This window comes from Rattus norvegicus, chromosome 11 (assembly GCF_021556685.1).
Source record: "Rattus norvegicus strain SHRSP/BbbUtx chromosome 11, alternate assembly SHRSP_T2T, whole genome shotgun sequence".
Lineage (NCBI taxonomy): Eukaryota > Metazoa > Chordata > Mammalia > Rodentia > Muridae > Rattus > Rattus norvegicus.
The window spans coordinates 40,320,275-40,339,335 of record NC_141544.1 but is presented as its reverse complement, the minus strand read 5'-3'; the positions used below and the strand labels follow the sequence as shown (position 1 = coordinate 40,339,335).

Here is a 19,061-nt window from a genome sequence, read left to right as displayed (position 1 = left end):
TCCTGAGTTCAATTCCCAGCAACCACATGATGGCTCACAACCATCTGTAATGGGATCTGATGCCCTCTTCTGATGTGTTTGAAGACAGCTACGGTGTACTCACACATATAAAATAAATAAATCTTAAAAAAAAAAAAAAAGAGAGAGAATTAGTAACTTTGAAAAAAGTATGAACATGATAGCCTATAGTTTCAGTACTTGGGAGGTTGAGGCAAGGGAGCGGAAAATTTGAAGGCATCCTAGGTTGCAGAGTGAGAACTTGTCGCAAACAAATGAAGGACAAACATCCTCTTATGGCACAGCATATGCAGTACCCTTGTCATTGGCCCATCATAAGAACGCTAAGAAATGGAACATCAAAATGCTTTAAAATTTTTGTCTGGACCATATCATCACCAGTGCTTGCTGTTGTTCTGACAGCACAAAATGTTCTAGCATCTTGTCGAGTCCAGCTGCTTACTACACCCAGGACAGCTCCAGAGAAGCGACCTCCAGATATTCCAATCTCTTCTCATAGACACAGAGGCTTCTATTATACCTGTTCCTTCTGACCTATACTCAGATGGTTCCACAGTCCCTGGACAACAAGGAAACAGCCAACCCTAAGACTGGACAAACATCCCATACCCACTTCTCTAGGTTCCCTAGAAACATGTCATCCCAAAGCAAGCAGAAAGTAGAGATCACGATGATGACCCTATTCCGGCTCCACCATCGCCTCTAATTTTCTTTTTTAATTAAACCGAAACAGGGAATGTTGGTATTCTGTCTAAACACCCCCACAGCAACCTGGTATCAACCAGCTGTGCCTGACACACTCTCTCTCTCTCTCTCTCTCTCTCTCTCTCTCTCTCTCTCTCTCTCTCTGTCTGCTTGCCCACTCCTCATTCTCTCTTACTCTTATTCTTCCTCTTGCTCTCTTCCCTGCTCTTTCCCCTTGTCCCTTCTCTCCCCATCCCTTCCTCGTCTTCCTTCAACGTGCCCATGGCTGGCCTTTTTTACTTCTCCCCACTTCTACTCTTCTCTCATTAAACCTCTCCATGCAGATGTTGGTTTGGTGTGTGTTCTGTCTGGATACGGGCTGACATTTAAACCCCAACAGATGGGGCTACTAGAGAGCTGCCTGGTCAGGTCACTTTTCAGATACTATTAACACCACCACTCCTCATGGCCCTCCCGGCCCAGACACACTCACTGGGTTCTTTAGTGGCTTCTAGGATGTCAGAAAGGCAGAAGAGGTGTGTGTGTGTGTGTGTGTGTGTGTGTGTGTGTGTGTGTGTGTGTGTGATGGGTCTGAAAGAGAATTTCAGGCCTGTTTAGGGAGAGCAGAATCCCATCCCTTCTTCTTAAGGTCCATTTGAAGAGAGTATGGAGAGGGCAAGTGTTGAATTAGGAAAAAATGGATTCAGGGTTGTCTCATGTCACCTAACTAGACTAAAAGATTCGACGTATTCTTGTATCATTCTATTTCTGGCTGAGACAGGTGTTTGGAAAGTCCCAAGGACCTTTCTGAATAAGAATCATCTATAAGAACAATGAACCTCGATAGCATAGCTCGATGCATGTTTCACTGTCCCTGCTTGCTGTTCTTTGTTATGCTATCTGGAAGAGCCTGGTCCCCTGGTCCCAGGAAGAGTGGGAGTATGGGTGGAGATCGAGGCAGGGGGCATGTGTGACCTGACACTGTTTCTTTTTTTACATTTTGAGACAGACTTCCATGTGTCCCAGGCTGTCCTTGAACTCACCAAGTATGCAAAGCTGACCTTAAATTTTCGATTCTCCTCTTCTACCTCTGTCTTCGGTGCTGGTATTGGAGGGTGAGTCAGCAGACCTGGTGTGTTCAATGTAGGGAGTCAAACTCAAGCTTCAGGAATGCCAGGCGAGCACTCTACCAAGTTAGTAACCCTACTGTTTGTATCCATTTGATTTTTTTAGTGCGTGTGTGTGAAGATTTTTATTTTAATTAATTAATTAATCAATTAATTAATTAATTTTGGTTTTGAAATACTGTTTAGCCCTGGTCATCCAGGAACTGGCTCTGTAAAGCAAACTCAGGATTTAGAGATCCATCTGCCACTGCCCGGAAGTGCTAGGAAGAAAGGTGTATCCCACCACTGCCATGAATAGTCGTAATGTTACTGTCAGTTTCAAAAATAAAACTTTTTAGAGCCTCCACTGCTGTTGCTGATCAGTCTTGGTCTTTGCTGGTTTGAGCCCTCTCCTGAAAGAGCATTGCCCTCTCTTATTTCTTTGTACTTTCCTGGCATACATGTGTATCCCTATGCAATATCTTATGGCTTCGTTCAAAATATATTTGTTTTTATATTTATGTGCATGGGTCCCTATGAAAGTCAGAAGAGGGTGTGTTGAATCCCTCAGAACTGGATTTATACAGGGTAATTATGAGGTGCCTGATTACAGGGCTAGATGCTGCATTTGGGTTTCTGGAAGAGCACTCTTTTTTTTTTTTTTGGTTCTTTTTTTTTCTGGAGCTGGGGACCGAACCCGGGGCCTTGTGCTTCCTAGGCAAGTGCTCTACCACTGAGCTAAATCCCCAACCCCTGGAAGAGCAGTCTTAACCACTGAGCCTTTATGAATCCCCAAACCACTGATCTCCAGTCCCTTATGGCTTAACATTTTTGAGTGAGGCATGCAATAGATATTTAGTTATTTCCTTAAACAGCAACTAGTTTTCCCAAAGATGTTTGAGATGCTACTTTGTTAGTACTTGAATGCAATGAGGAAGCTTAAAGGTTTATGAACCCTTGCTGCAAAAGACTCAAGTTGGGTTCTCAGCACCTGTACTGAGTAGCTCACAAAGGCCTGAAATGTCAGCTTCAGGAGATATAATATCCTCTTCTGGCTTCCATGGGTGCATGAGCACACACACGCGCGTGCGTGCGTGCGTGCATGCGTGTGTGTGTGTGTGTGCCCGCGCACACACACACACACACATTTAAAATACATTTTTTAAAGATTTATTTATTATATATAAGTACACTATAGCTGTCTTCAGACACACCAGAAGAGGGCAGCAGATCTCATTACAAATGGTTGAGAGCCACCATGTGGTTGCTGGGATTTGAACTCAGCACCTCTGGATGAGCAGTTAGTGCTCTTAACTGCTGAGCCATCTCTCCAGCCCTAAAATAAAATTTTAAAATAAAAAAAAAAAACCCAATCTAAGTTCACATTCCTCTAGTGCCATATAATTTGATCCAAACAAAAGCCACACGTTATATTTGCAAGATCTGTCTTGGGTCCTTTAAAATGTTTTCTTCCCTAACTCCTGTCAATATATTTGTTAATGAAACCATTGGGGAGGGGTAGAATTTCCCACAGTCTGAATTCTTTGGACGTGCCAGTGTCATTTTATATGGTCCTCAGTATTCTGCAAATTGTTAGATTTGAAGCTCAGCTAGACTTGGCTTTGATTTTATTGTTATTTTTTTTTGCAAGACCTAATAGGTCTTGAATACTTTCTATTGTCTTACATCAAGGCATGTAATAATCGAACATCGAAAGATTATCATAAATTTAGAGGATTTTGAGGGTATGCTGCTAGGGACTTAGCCAGACCTTTGTGTCTGTTAGGCAAGAACTCTACCGATGAGCTGCACCCAAAGTTTGATACTATCAATGTTTGTCAGATATTGTCTGCTTGGTTCTACTTACTATGGGTTATTTTCCACCTAACTAACAGTTGCCTCACTTTGGTATGGAAAACAGGGAGAGCTCTACAAAGAATATAGAGTAAAACAGTATCCAAATTCTAGGAGTCTTGTCAAACGCAGAATGATTCTCTAGTCATGGGCCTGAGATGAGTCTGTTTTTCATGCGGATGATCACATCACTTTCTTTACCTCTAGCATTCTCTTTTTTTTTTTTTTAAAGATTTGTTTATTTTATATGAGTACACTGTAGCTGTCTTTAGACATACCAGAAGAGGGCATCAGATCCCATAACTGATGATTGTGAGCCACCATGTGGCTGCTGGGAATGGAACTCAGGACCTCTGGAAGAGCAGTCAGTGCTCTTAACCATTGAGCCATCTCTCCAGCCCTATGTCTAGCATTCTTTAGCACAGTTGCTTCCATATCATTCTATTGCTACCTTGAGCGAGAATATAGCTGAAGTCACATTCCCACACACCAGGTAGCAAATCTGTCCTCTACAAATACCTAAGACAGGTTTGGCGCCACGGGCTCAATGCTGGCTTCTTATTGGTTAGCGGTTACGCCACTCATGCAGGCGTGGCCTTCTTTGTTACCGTTCAGGCAGCGGGTGGTCAGAGTCCTGACAGGGAGGCGGGAGCGGAAGTGAAAGCCAAAAGGCTGGGAGGGCGAGGGGGAAGTGGCTACAATGAGTCCCCTTCCGGCGCGAGGGACCGGAAGTTGTGGTCCGGCGGTGTCAACTTCGCCTCTGCAGACTGAGACCCCGGCCGCCACCGCCACCATGGGCGGGAAGAACAAGCAGCGGACCAAGGGGAACCTGAGGGTGAGTTCCGTGGTGGTCTCCCCGTGGCACATGTCCAGAGGGCCGTGAGGGTGTCGTGTGACCTCCCGGCGTGTGCGTCCCCGCGGGTGGAGAGGTCGTGGAGTTGGGACCCAAACGACGTTTCACGTTGGATCTGTGAAACGGAGCGCGCATGGGGTTGTGTCACCGGGGAACGGTGTCAGCGTGCACCCGGGCGGTCCCTGCCCAGGTGGCCGAGCTTGTGTAGGAAGGAGCTGTGGGAAGAAGCAAGCGTGGGCTTCATTTGCTCGGAAATGAACAGTAGCTGTCCCGGTCCCTCCTTGCCAAGGCCCGAGCCTGTAGGTGATATGCCTGGTGTCAGGTCGGTGTCACCTATCGGGTCTCAGTCTTCAAGCTCCTCTCGCTTTTTCTGCTTCGCTTTGGCCACCCTGAACTTGCCACGAACTTGGCCCGGCCTGACAGGCTCCGTATGGCCATATGTTAGGTGGCTGTAGATACCTCAATGCACCCTTCCTCCGGTAGCAGTCCCACTTTAATGTGGCTGTTCTCCGTGGTAACAACACTGCGTGCTGTGTAAATTACTACCGTGCTTTATAAGCATTTTAAAGGCAGGTGTTTCTCTGCCGCCTTTATCCTAATGGATCACACACATACACACACACACAGTTCGGCTTTGTAGAACTGTTCCACCATTTCTGACTCAGTTAACTTTAGTGATTTCAGTATCAAAACATAACGATTACAGTAAGTTAATTACTATGTTAAATGCTTTTTTTGCACTTTTGGTTTAATTGTCACAACATAAAAACTTTATTCACTGTTTTAGAACAAGAATATTAGAATTAAAATCTGCATTTTTGTGTGGGAGGGAGGGAGGGAGGGAGGGAGGGAGGGAGGGAGGGAGAGAGAGAGAGAGAGAGAGAGAGAAAGAGAGATTGATTGATTCTTCGAATAGCCCTGAGAGACAGGGTTTCTCCCTGTAGCCCTGGCTGTGTTGGAACTCTGTAGACTACCCTGGCCTTGAACTCCAGAGATCCTTCTGTCTCTGCCTTTGGAGTTTTGGGTTTCAAGATGTGTGCCACCACAACCGACCTTTTGTTTTGCTTTGTTTTGTTTGTTTTGAAGCCATTTGACTGTGTAACTCTGCCTGTGTGAGGCTCTGCCTTACCTGGAATTCAGCTGTGTAGACAACCAGTATCTTAGAGAGACCACCTACTTTCCACTTTGAGAGTATTGGGATTGAAAACATGTGCGAAGCCCAGAAATCTCCATATTTACTGAGCTGTTAATATTCGTTCACATTTCATTTTCATCTCTTAATTTATGCTGACCCTTAGGAGAGTTAATTTCAGTATTTAACACCCAAATTCTCCACCTTACATATTCTAAAAACAATGCCATTCTTCAAGTAACATTAGAAACTTTAACCATGTCGGCATATTGCAAGTACAATGTGTAGACTTTCAATTCGCATTTCTACTAATATATATATATGTGTGTGTGTGTGTGTGTGTGTGTGTGTGTGTGTGTGTGTGTGTGTATTTTTTTTTTTCCAGAGCTGGGGACCGATCCCAGGGCCTTGCACTTGCTAGGCAAGCGCTCTACCACTGAGCTAAATCTCCAACCCCTAACCTTTATATTTTTAATTCTGTTTTTGTTTTATTTTGTTTTTTCAAGACAATGTCTCTGTGTAGCCCTGGCTATCCTGGAAGTTGCTCACAGAGATTCGCTTGTCTCCGCCTCTCCAGTGCTGGGATTAAAGGTGTGCACCACCAAGACTGACTTACTGTTGTTTTTAGATAGTAACATTTTTCAAAGCATTTATAGTTCAGTCATATATCACTTGTTCTCTTTGGCAGGGACTACATTAAAAGACACAATAAAACAAACAAACAAAAAAAAAAAAAAAACACTTAAGGGAGCTGGAGAGATGGCTCAGCAGTTAGGAGCACTGACAGCTCTTACAGAGATCCTGAGTTCAATTCCCAGCAACCACATGATGGCTCACAACCATCTGTAATGGGACCCAGTCCTCTCTCTCTTGTCTGAAGACATCTATAATGTACTCATATAAATAAAAATAAAAATAAGTCTTAAAAAAACCATTTAAAAGATACATTAAAGTCTTTTGATCTAGACAGTTTCCCATTTCCTGCATCCTAAATGAGTGTCTTTTGTGTCATAGTAACCAGGAAGAGCTGGCCATTGGTTTGACTTGTTTAGACTTGTCTAATTGTTTCCTTTTATCAATTCAGGGTAAGCCATTTTTGTATGATGCCGTTCTCAGTATATCATACCAGAAGTGTACAATACTTTATCCCCTTCAGGGCAGGGCTTCTCTGTGTAGCTCCCATTATTTTGGAACAGCTCTGTAGACCAGGCTGTTTTTTTTTTTTTTTTAACTTTCTCAGAGGCATTTGCTTAATGTTGAGCATTGTAAAAATTATCTTTTTCCATTGGGTAATAAGAAATATGTGATGTAGTCTGGTTAAATATACTTATGCCTAAAGGGTGTGAACACCCTTAGATGATTCTTGATGGGATCAATTATTACTATGGTACTTTCGAAACTTACTGTTGGTATCCCAAAGGACGCAAAGACTGAATTGCTTGCTCTTACCTCATTTTAAGGATGATCTAACTGAAGTTTAGAGAAGTTTATCTGCTTAAATTCATGTAGCTTGGAAGCTTCAGAGTTGGAACTTGAAATTTAGTCTTTTAAAATGTTATCTCATGAAGGGAGGCTGTAAGAAGACAACTTTCAGGAGCCCATTCTCTCCTTTCCCTTTTGTGGGTTCCCAGGATAGAAGTCCAGACTGTCTGCCAGCTTGCATGGCAAGTGCTTTTACCCTCTGACCCATCTTACTGGACCCGGACTTGAATTTAGTAGCATTCATTCAATAGAAAATAGTGCTGGGGGCCATATATATTTGTAAATTATAGTAGACACATGTCTTTTTTGTTGTTTTGACTTTTTGGTTTGAGTTGAGATTTTACTATGTAGTATAGCCTGCTCTGTGACTTCTTATGCAGCCTATGCTGGCCTCAAACTTGTGATCTTCTTGTTTGAGCCTCTTTAGTACTGGGGTTGCCGTCTTGTGCCACTAAGATGGCTGGGCTAAGTGCTCCTCTCTCCTTTGTTTGGAAACTGGGTCTTGTATGTATCAGTCAGGCTGGATTTGATCTCATTATATAGCTGAGTCTGGCCCTAACACATTCTGATTCTCCCTCCTCCCCTCCCAGTGCTGATTGTGGGATTACAGGTTAGTACCACCACATAGCTTCTGATCGCTATTCTTTTTTTTTTTTTTAAATTTATTTATTTTATGTATGTGAGCACACTGTTACTGTCCTCAAACATACCAGAAGAGGGCATTGGACCCTATTACAGATGGTTGTGAGCCACCATGTGGTTGCTGGGAATTGAACTCAGGACCTCTGGAAGAGCAGTCTGTGCTCTTAACCGCTGAGCCATCTCTCCAGCCCCTGATCGTATTCTTGAAGTATCAATTCAAAGGCAGGCACAGAGTTGTAGGAAAATACTATGGTGTGAAGCAGTTCTGAGACAGGCATGAGTGTGTGGATGGAAAGAGTTCCAGAGAACAGAAGCGAGTCCTGATTGGTGTGAGGGAGGAGCACGTTGCAAACACAAGTGTCCTGAATGATGAATAGGAGGAATCTGTCAGCCATTGGAGAGGAAGGAAGGGCTTTGAGATGGAGAGAAGATTATGTGAAGTCTAAACCATGAAAGAACATAGACCATACTTGGGAAACCTTGAGTTGAATTTCGCATACTGAATAATGGGAGAGGGTGTCAGAACCTGTAGGAAAGGCTATGGCAAGCAATTCTGTAGGAGGCCCACTGCTGTGCATGGCTGTGATGGGTGCACTCATGCAGGGTCCTCCTGCATCCCACGCTTCTGTGCTGCTGATAGGCCTTGCCTGCCACTATTAAATAAAAACAATTTCCTATAACTCCTTAGGCCTTATTGACCTATGATTTAAACCATTGCCTTAAATTTATTATGAATGTAAAAATGCTTCAAAAAACGTGATCAATTATCCTGATAAGGTATTAAAACTAAGAAGAGGGGTTGGGGATTTAGCTCAGCAGTAGAGCGCTTGCCTAGCAAGCTCAAGGCCCTGGGTTCGGTCCCCAGCTCCGAAAAAAAAAAAAAAAGAAAAGAAAAACAAAAAAACAAAAAAACTAAGAACAATAGTAAATTGGTGGCATAGCTTTTTTCTGCTTCGTCTGTGTGTGCCTGAGTTTTCTCTTTTTTTTTTCTTTTTTCTTTTTTCCCCCTCCCTGAATAGCAAGAGAGAGTTAAATTGCCAGAGGCATCAGCGTTTGGCCCCAATTTCGGACTTGATGCCTTCCTCTGGAATCTAACTGTCGGGACCATGACAAGAAAGGAAGGATGAGGGGAGGGGAGAGAGCAGGATGAGTAGTAGTAAAGGAACCTGAAAAGTTGAAGACAGGTGAGGGAAGATCTTAAACCATGGACTCAGAATCACTGACTCAGAAAGCCTCAGAGAACCCAGGTACAAAGGACGGACAGATGTGGGTAGAGTTTGTGAGGGCTGCCAAACGTAGACTAAGGTTCTGAAGTGTGCGCGCATCCAGTGTGTTTTGATCTTCTCAGCACTAGGGTGACGCGTATGTGTAACCACACCAGGCTTCTTTGTCTGGGTTCTGGGCTCAAACCGAGGACCTCAGGCTTAGGGGGAGGTAAAGTCCTTTAAAGACTAGATTGTCATTCTTGCCCAGGGGCTGTGTGTGTGTGTGTGTGTGTGTGTGTGTGTGTGTGTGTGTGTTTTGAGACAGGGGTTCTTCTTCGTATAATTCTGGCTGACTTGGAATGTCTCCTAGAGTCCATGCTGGCCTCAGATCCACTTGCCTCTGCCTCCTGAGTGCTGTGTGCCACCACTGTCCAGCTTGCCTACTAATCTTAATATTTTAAAAGAGTGCTTATTATATATTTATTTGTGTATGTGCATGAGCATGCCTGCCTATGTGCACTGGTGGAGAGATCAGAGGACAATCAGTTCCCTTCTTTCACCATGTGGGTCTTAGGATGTAACTTAGGTCCTCAGGCTTGGCATAGCGTTCCTTTCCCTCTGGTGCCACTTCGCTTGCCCCTTAGGTTTGTAATTTTTGTTTGGCTATGGGTATAGGTGTCTAATTTGCAAGGTCAGAATAGTAACTACTTTATATCCAGTGTAGACTTTGAATAAGACACAGGTTAAGGGAATGTTTTAAACGGGAAGCTGATGGCTAACGTTTCCTCATGCTTGTGGTGATCAGCATCAGATCTCAGGTTCAGGTTCAGTGGTTTGGTAGGAGGAGTTTATGTTCTGCGGCTCTGTTCGCTTGCTTGTTTTTGAGGCAGGGTTTCTTCTTGTAGCCCTGGCTGTCCTAGAACTCTCTCTGTACACCAGGTTGGACTTGAACTCAGAGATCCACCTGCCTCTTGGTTGATAGTGACTAATTTCTTTGAATAGCTCAAATATTTTCTCATTGGCATTAAGTCTCCTAATTCTTTTTTTTTTTTTTTAAGATTTATTTTATTCATGTGAGTACACTGTAGCTGTCTTCAGACACACCAGAAGAGGGCATCGGATCTCATCACAGATGGTTGTGAGCCACCATGTGGTTGCTGGGAATTGAACTCAGGACCTCTGGAAGGGCAGTTGGGTGCTCTTAACCGCTGAGCCATCTCTCCAGCCCAAGTCTCCTAATTCTTAGACTAGAAGACAAGTATACTATGTCAAAACACTGACCACGATTTAACACAAAAAATGGACTTTTAAAAGGGTTTAATTACATGCGCTTTCATGTTTGGGAATGTGCACATGTGACTGCAGGAGCCCTCAAAGGGCAGAAGACAGGGCTTCAGATCCCGGGAGTTGGAGTTACAGGCAGTTGTGAGCAGCCCACTGAAGCTGTTCTCCAAGAACAAACACTGCTCTTAACTGCTGAGGCTTTACTGTAGGTTGAGAATGTGTCTCTTGTCTTGATCATTACATCGAATTTTGTGTGTATTATAGTAATTTTAGGCTTCCAATATGTGGAAATGAGTTTATTTGTTCTCTAAGAATTCAGTCTAGCAGAATATGATGTTAGGTCTTCATATAATGAACAAAATTTGTTGGGTGAATAAAAAGACTGGACCTATTTATTAGTTTACATCATTATAAGATATATGTGTAAGCAGATACTGTATATGGAAATTAAAATTTTCATAAGCAAATGTATATTTTGTTCTTTAGACTTTTCATTCTTTTTCTTTAATATGTGCCCATTATATTGATATCATCAGCCACTAATGGGTTGTAACTATAGTTTTCAAAACCTTGTTTTGACCCAGTGATGCTATATGATGCCTATATTTCTAGGATCTGGCAGACTAAAGGAGGAGAGTCAGAAGTTCAAGGCTAGCATCATCACTACACGAGACTAAGACTCTACAAAAATCAAGAGTTGTTCTTATGTTTAGGAAACTAGAATTGTTGTGAGAACATTTTTTGATAGTGTGTTATGACAAAATAGTCATCTCCAGGGAACATTGCAGGCTAGGGTCAAAAAGCAGCCCACAGTTTTGAATATACTTGTGCAGGAGTTAAAGAATTAATTTCTTTATATAGTTCAAATATTTGTTTTCTCTTTAACAACAGATCCCCTAACTTTTAGAACTATATTTGTATATTATAAATATAAGTCAAAACACTGTGGTTCAAACAGAATATTTTTTAAAAAAATTTATTTGTAATTAATGAATGTGTGAGAATGTGTTCTGACTTTTTTTTGCTTTGTTTTGCTTTCTTATCAGCCTTCAAACAGTGGCCGAGCTGCAGAACTCCTTGCCAAAGAGCAGGGGACAGTCCCTGGATTTATTGGTTTTGGAACATCTCACAGCGACCTGGGCTACGTTCCTGCTATTCAAGGCGCGGAAGACATAGACAGTCTTGTAGATTCTGATTTCCGAATGGTGCTGCGGAAACTTTCCAAAAAAGATGTTACAACAAAATTAAAGGCGAGTTTTCTCATTTTCACAAAAACAGTAACTAAGAATGGAGTTTTATTAGAATAAATGTTAGGTATATTTGAAATAAAATTGTGTAGTGATTTATCAGTAGTTCTTTTTACAGTTGTAATTTTTTGACACATAAGTTCAGTTGACACTTACCATTTGGGTTACAAATTAGTTTGTTGGTTGGGGATTTAGCTCAGTGGTAGAGCGCTTGCCTAGCAAGCGCAAGGTCCTGGGTTCGGTCCCCAGCTCCGAAAAAAAAAAAAAAAAGAAAAGAAAAGGAAAAAAAAAAAAACAACAAATTAGTTTGTTGCTCTGAAATGTTTTGAACCACATTTCGGAATCTTGGCTATATAGTTATTCATGGTAGGGAAATATAAGTTTTAAAAGATTGTTTTAGTTATGTTTAGGATTTTGCTTGGTAGCTCTTGCTGTCCTGGAATTTGATATGTAGACCAGGCTGTCCTTAAATTTGTGGCCTGCCTTTGCCTCCTGAGGGCTGGAATTACAGGTTCAAGCCACCACACCTAGCTCTGTGTGTGTGTGTGTGTGTGTGTGTGTGTGTGTGTGTGTGTGTGTTTTGCCTGAATGTATGGGCACCGTGTCCATGTGTGTGGCCAAGAGACAGGAGAAGTAGTTGGCTCTTCTGGAGCTGGAGTTGTGGCTGTGAGTCATATTATGTGGGTGCCTAGAACTGAACCTGGGATCCCTGAGAAGAAGCCGGTGCTGCTGACTGCTGAGCTCATTTTTATTACTTGTATTGATTTACTCCTAGTTTTTGAGATGCAGCACTGTGATATTGCTGAGCTAGTCTGAGGTTTCTGGGCTTACATAATCTTCCTCAGCTTCCGGGTAGCTGATGCCATGCTCAACTTTGTCCTTTTAATGTTTGTTTGTTTGCTTGTTTGTTTTTTGAGACAAGTTTTCTCTGTGTGACCCTGGCTGTCTCGAATTCACTGTGTAGACAGGCTGGCTCTGAACTCAGAAATCTGCCTGTCTTTGCCTCCCAAAGGCTGGAATTAAAGGCCTGCCCCACTACCATGTTTGTTTTCTTTGTTTACGGTAAAGTCTAAAAGTGAATGGTTAGGATTCTGCTTTGGAGGACTGTGAAAGAATTTCTCATGTTTCCTGTGGGACAGACAGAAATGATGCATTCTCCTTTTAAATAAAGTAGATTAAGTTCCCAGAAAATCATTAGGTCGACGACTGCTGACAGAGACATGACAACTCTTTTAATCCTTGATGATATTAATTATTTTCAGGCAATGCAAGAATTTGGAACTATGTGCACAGAGAGAGACACAGAAGCTGTAAAAGGGGTTCTTCCATACTGGCCAAGAATCTTCTGCAAAATCTCCCTTGTAAGCATTAGAGTTTATGAACCTGTTTCTGCTTAAACAGTTTATTTCTGGAGAGGGTTTTCCCTCTGTATTCTACAGAAGATTGAATGGGTTCCTTCTATTACTCTGTCTGTGAACCTATCTTGGATACAATCTTACTGGGTAGGAGGAGAAAGGAAAAATTATATCACATGAAATTATTTTACATGATTGCCAGTAAAGAAACCTTAAGTCTGCACTATTTTAAAGCAAGTTTTTTTCTTTTTCTCTTCCTCTTTTTTTCTGGCTTGTAATTGAATTCAGGGCATTGTTAGCTTAAGAAGTGTGCTCCACTGCTGAGTTTTCCCTCTAGCCTGTCAAAAGTTATTATTTGACTTTATATACAGATGAATTACTACTGTGAGGCATTGTAGAATATTTACAAATATTAGTATTTGTTCTTAACCCACATTTCTGTTTTCAATAGGATCATGACCGCAGGGTTCGAGAAGCGACGCAACAAGCTTTTGAAAAACTTATCCTTAAAGTAAAGAAGCACTTAGCTCCATATTTAAAAAGTGTAATGGGATATTGGCTAATGGCTCAGTGTGACACATATCCACCAGCTGCAACTGCAGCGAAAGATGCCTTTGAAGCCGCTTTCCCTCCAAGCAAGCAACCTGAAGCTATAGTGTTTTGTAAGGAAGAAATTACAACTGTGAGTTTTTGGAATTATTCTGTACCTGTGTTTCTCAGTTGTCTAAGGGCTCTCAGGCATCCAGTGGTAGCTCTTTTACCTGCTCTGATAAATGTGTCAAGAAGAAACAAACTGTGTCTCTCTTCTCATACACAATCAACATAAAGGATATCTGTAACCTCCAAAGGTATCGAGGGGCTGGCAAGATGGCTCAGTGGGTAAATACCCTGAATACCTGACTTTGTTCCTTACAGTCCTTAAAGGTATATAGAGAGAACTGACTCCACAGCTGTCCCCTGACCTGCACGCCCACACAATATGTGTTCTCTGTGGGCCCCGGATGGGAAAGGAAAGCAAACCCTCATCTGTCTCTCAGATTGATTGGCTGATCATCCACTGTACTGCTGTAGTGAGAATAGTGGCTGATGAGTAGCTACAGATATTTAAAGGAAAGTTTCTTTAGATGGGAATTCATCATGAAGTACCGTCTGCATCATAGTTCCACAATGCAGGGAATACAGCAGAAGAGAAAAATGGGCACAATCTACACCTGATAGTTTGATGCTGACAAGTGCTAGTCTGTGGGTTAAGGGCATGAGAATATTGAGTAGAGGCGGATTTTCCTACGTCTGATTACCAGTGTCAGTTCCATAAAATCTCAAGGCTTTGGTGGTTTTCTCCTTCAGGTACTACAGGACCATCTTTTGAAAGAAACTCCCGATACGCTCAGTGACCCTCAGTAAGTTACAGTGTCTCTAAGTAATGTACACTAGGCATTTACTTTGTTGATTTGCATGTATAATTTCAATATGGCCTATTTTGAGAAGGAATTCCCAATGCAGGTGAAATTACCTCAGAGAATGCTGCATGGTGCCTTCCTGAACTTTGGCTAGCTGTTAAATTTGAATTTTATGAGATACATATGTAGTTTTATTAGAAAGAATTTTACTGTTTTTCTTTCTTTCTTTTTTTGGGTTTTTCAAGACAGGGTTTTTCTTTGTAGCCCTGGTTGTCCTAGAACCTAGTCTTAGAGGGTAGACTCCGCCTCCAGAGCACTGGGATTAAAGGCCTGCACTGCCACCTTCTAGTTCGTTTTTGTTTTTTTTTGTTTTTTTTAAGATTTATTTATTTATTTATTTATTTATTTATTTATTTATTTATTTATTAATTATATAGAAGTACACTGTAGCTGTCTTAAGACACACCAGAAGAGGGCACCAGATCTCATTACAGATGGTTGTGAGTCACCATGTGGTTGCTGGGAATTGAACTCAGGACCTCTGGAAGAGCAGACAGTGCTCTTTTTTTTTTTTTTTTTTTCTATTAACTTGAGTATTTCTTATATACATTTCGAGTGTTATTCCCTTTCCCGGTTTCCGGGCAAACATCCCCCTCCCCCCCCCCCTTCCTTATGGGTGTTCCCCTCCCAACCCTCCCCCCATTGCCGCCCTCCCCCCATAGACTAGTTCACTGGGGGTTCAGTCTTAGCAGGACCCAGGGCTTCCCCTTCCACTGGTGCTCTTATTAGGATATTCATTGCTACCTATGGGGTCAGAGTCCAGGGTCAGTCCATGTATAGTCTTTAGGTAGTGGCTTAGTCCCTGGAAGCTCTGGTTGCTTGGCATTGTTGTACTTTTGGGGTCTCGAGCCCCTTCAAGCTCTTCCAGTTCTTTCTCTGATTCCTTCAACGGGGGTCCTATTCTCAGTTCAGTGGTTTGCTGCTGGCATTCGCCTCTGTATTTGCTGTATTCTGGCTGTGTCTCTCAGGAGCGATCTACATCCAGCTCCTGTCGGTCTGCACTTCTTTGCTTCATCCACCTTGTCTAATTGGGTGGCTGTATATGTATGGGCCAAATGTGGGGCAGGCTCTGAATGGGTGTTCCTTCAGTCTCTGTTTTAATCTTTGCCTCTCCCTTCCCTGCCAAGGGTATTCTTTTTCCTCATTTAAAGAAGGAGTGAAGCATTCACATTTTGATCATCTGTCTTGAGTTTCGTTTGTTCTAGGGATCTAGGGTAATTCAAGCATTTGGGCTAATAGCCACTTATCAATGAGTGCATACCATGTATGTCTTTCTGTGATTGGGTTAGCTCACTCAGGATGATATTTTCCAGTTCCAACCATTTGCCTACGAATTTCATAAACTCGTTGTTTTTGATAGCTGAGTAATATTCCATTGTGTAGATGTACCACATTTTCTGTATCCATTCCTCTGTTGAAGGGCATCTGGGTTCTTTCCAGCTTCTGGCTATTATAAATAAGGCTGCGATGAATATAGTGGAGCACGTGTCTCTTTTATATGTTGAGGCATCTTTTGGGTATATGCCCAAGAGAGGTATAGCTGGATCCTCAGGCAGTTCAATGTCCAATTTTCTGAGGAACCTCCAGACTGATTTCCAGAATGGTTTTACCAGTCTGCAATCCCACCAACAATGGAGGAGTGTTCCTCTTTCTCCACATCCTCGCCAGCATCTGCTGTCACCTGAGTTTTTGATCTTAGCCATTCTCACTGGTGTGAGGTGAAATCTCAGGGTTGTTTTGATTTGCATTTCCCTTATGACTAAAGATGTTGAACATTTCTTTAGGTGTTTCTCAGCCATTCAGCATTCCTCAGCTGTGAATTCTTTGTTTAGCCTGAACCCCATTTTTTAATAGGGTTATTTGTTTCCCTGCAGTCTAACTTCTTGAGTTCTTTGTATATTTTGGATATAAGGCCTCTATCTGTTGTAGGATTGGTAAAGATCTTTTCCCAATCTGTTGGTTGCCGTTTTGTCCTAACCACAGTGTCCTTTGCCTTACAGAAGCTTTGCAGTTTTATGAGATCCCATTTGTCGATTCTTGATCTTAGAGCATAAGCCATTGGTGTTTTGTTCAGGAAATTTTTTCCTGTGCCCATGTGTTCCAGATGCTTCCCTAGTTTTTCTTCTATTAGTTTGAGTGTGTCTGGTTTGATGTGGAGGTCCTTGATCCACTTGGACTTAAGCTTTGTACAGGGTGATAAGCATGGATCGATCTGCATTCTTCTACATGTTGCCCTCCAGTTGAACCAGCACCATTTGCTGAAAATGCTATCTTTTTTCCATTGGATGGTTTTGGCTCCTTTGTCAAAAATCAAGTGACCATAGGTGTGTGGGTTCATTTCTGGGTCTTCAATTCTATTCCATTGGTCTATCTGTCTGTCTCTGTACCAATACCATGCAGTTTTTATCACTATTGCTCTGTAATACTGCTTGAGTTCAGGGATGGTGATTCCCCCTGAAGTCCTTTTATTGTTGAGGATAGCTTTAGCTATCCTGGGTTTTTTGTTATTCCAGATGAATTTGCAAATTGTTCTGTCTAACTCTAGGAAGAATTGGATTGGTATTTTGATGGGGATTGCATTGAATCTGTAGATCGCTTTTGGTAAAATGGCCATTTTTACTATATTAATCCTGCCAATCCATGAGCATGGGAGATCTTTCCATCTTCTGAGGTCTTCTTCAATTTCTTTCCTCAGTGTCTTGAAGTTCTTATTGTACAGATCTTTTACTTGCTTGGTTAAAGTCACACCGAGGTACTTTATATTATTTGGGTCTATTATGAAGGGTGTCGTTTCCCTAATTTCTTTCTCGGCTTGTTTCTCTTTTGTATAGAGGAAGGCAACTGATTTATTTGAGTTAATTTTATACCCAGCCACTTTGCTGAAGTTGTTTATCAGCTTTAGTCGTTCTCTGGTGGAACTTTTATATACTATCACTTTATATACTAACACTTAAATATACTATCATGTCATCTGCAAATAGTGATATTTTGACCTCTCCTTTTCCGATCTGTATCCCTTTGATCTCCTTTTGTTGGCAGACAGTGCTCTTAACCGCTGAGCCATCCCTCCAGCCCCTGTTATTTTTTTATTTATTTTTAAATTAACCTTTTGGCAGTCATGGCAGAAACTATTTTAAGGTCTGGTATACTCGAAGATATTATTAAAATAGTTCTGTAAAAAGCGTAATAAGAAAGTTTTATTTATCTTTACTGTTGTGTTGTGACCAAACTTTTAAGATCCATCGAGGGGAGTCGTCGGATGCCTCATTGCTATTCCTGGAGTTGCAGGGCGCCTGCTGCGCAGAGAGCGTTGTGCTTGGCGATTGCTCCCTGCTGCTGGCCTTGCCTTTGCTTTCACCTTCGTTAGTTGCAGAGTGTGTGTGATTCAATTCTACCTGTGGACCGGCCGGATGGCTCAGGGGCACATGCTCTTGGTGTCAGTCCCAGCAACCCGAATTCAGTCCCTAAGACCGGCGTGGGGGAAGGAAACTGCTTCCCTGGTTTGTTCCCTGATTGCCAACTCTCTCATGCACACACGTGTGCACTCACACATGCACGTTCACCATGTCGTGGACACATAGGCACACATGCTAAGTACATGTGACATAGCGTTCTATGAGTTTTGAAAGGTGTTTGTGGTGGGGGTAAAGATACAGAAATTAGGTAGCTGGTAGAAAGTTAATAAAGCATGTATAAATAAAGAAAACAATATAGAGGTGCCAAATGTGTAGCTTGCCTTTTCTGTGCTCTAACTTGTTTACCTCTCACATTTAGAACTGTCCCAGAGGAAGAGAGAGAGGCTAAGTTCCATAGAGTTGTAACATGCTCTTTATTGGCCCTGAAGAGATTGCTCTGCTTCTTACCTAACAATGAGCTCGATTCTCTGGAGGAGAAATTTAGATCGCTGTTGTCGCAGAATAAGTTTTGGAAGTACGGAAAGCACAGTGTGCCTCAGGTATGCTAATAGCTTCCATTTTAAGGCTTCTTTCTGTACTGATTGGCTGCATTCATGCTCATGGCTATTGTTTGTGTTTATAGTCGAGCAAACCCGTCCCTGTGGTTGGTCCCTCAGGGCTCACTTGCTTGTATCAGACTGGAGCTGTGTTCACTCCTGTGTTGTTGAACTGACATCCATGCTTTACCAGGTCCGTCTGTCACTTTCTTATGTAGTTGGCGTCTGTCTCCTGCGTGCTGTCATTAACAACATGCACCATTACGGCCAGCTCTCTTTACATTCTCTTAATGGCAGTATGGTCTGTTCCTTAGTGTTTTCACACATTCATGAGTCCTGCTTAAAATTTATTAGGATTCTTTTTTTTTTTTTTTAAAGATTTATTTATTTATTATAGATGAGTACACTGTAGCTATCTTCAGACACACCAGAAGAGGGCATCAGATTCTATTACAGATGGTTGTGAGCCACCATGTGGTTGCTGGGATTTGAACTCAGGACCTCTGGAAGAGCAGTCAGTGCTCTTAACCTCTGAGCCATCTCTCCAGCCCTTATTAGGATTCTTAAATCTGTGAATCGAGATATTTAATTGCCTCTGAAATTCTCAGATGTTGCCTTCAGATATTTCCCTCATTTCATTCTTTGGGATTGCAAGTAATTATAGATTAAATGTCTGTGTTCTACTTTGTATGTCTCATGTGTTTTTCAGTTTTCTCTCTGTGTGAATAAGTTCTTTTATTCAGTTTTCTACTTCACTGATTGTGTTTAATCTACTTGTTCCAGCCCA

The 19,061-nt window shown here is 42.1% G+C and overlaps 1 protein-coding gene across 2 annotated transcripts in view; it reads left to right on the top strand.

Annotated features, from left to right (window-relative positions):
• Positions 1-4,355: 4,355 nt before the first annotated feature.
• The window catches only part of Ltn1 (listerin E3 ubiquitin protein ligase 1), a 57,431-nt gene continuing 42,725 nt past the window's right edge, over positions 4,356-19,061 (top strand). The window contains exons 1-6 of one of the 2 annotated variants that reach the window (XR_015632713.1): positions 4,356-4,497; positions 11,307-11,510; positions 12,770-12,868; positions 13,314-13,544; positions 14,210-14,262; positions 18,097-18,277. Coding sequence is in view for 1 of the 2 variants with exons in the window: in NM_001024235.2 (NP_001019406.2) it covers positions 4,456-4,497; positions 11,307-11,510; positions 12,770-12,868; positions 13,314-13,544; positions 14,210-14,262; positions 18,097-18,277 (810 nt within the window). In the remaining variant the exon portion in view is untranslated. 2 annotated transcript variants of the gene reach the window in all.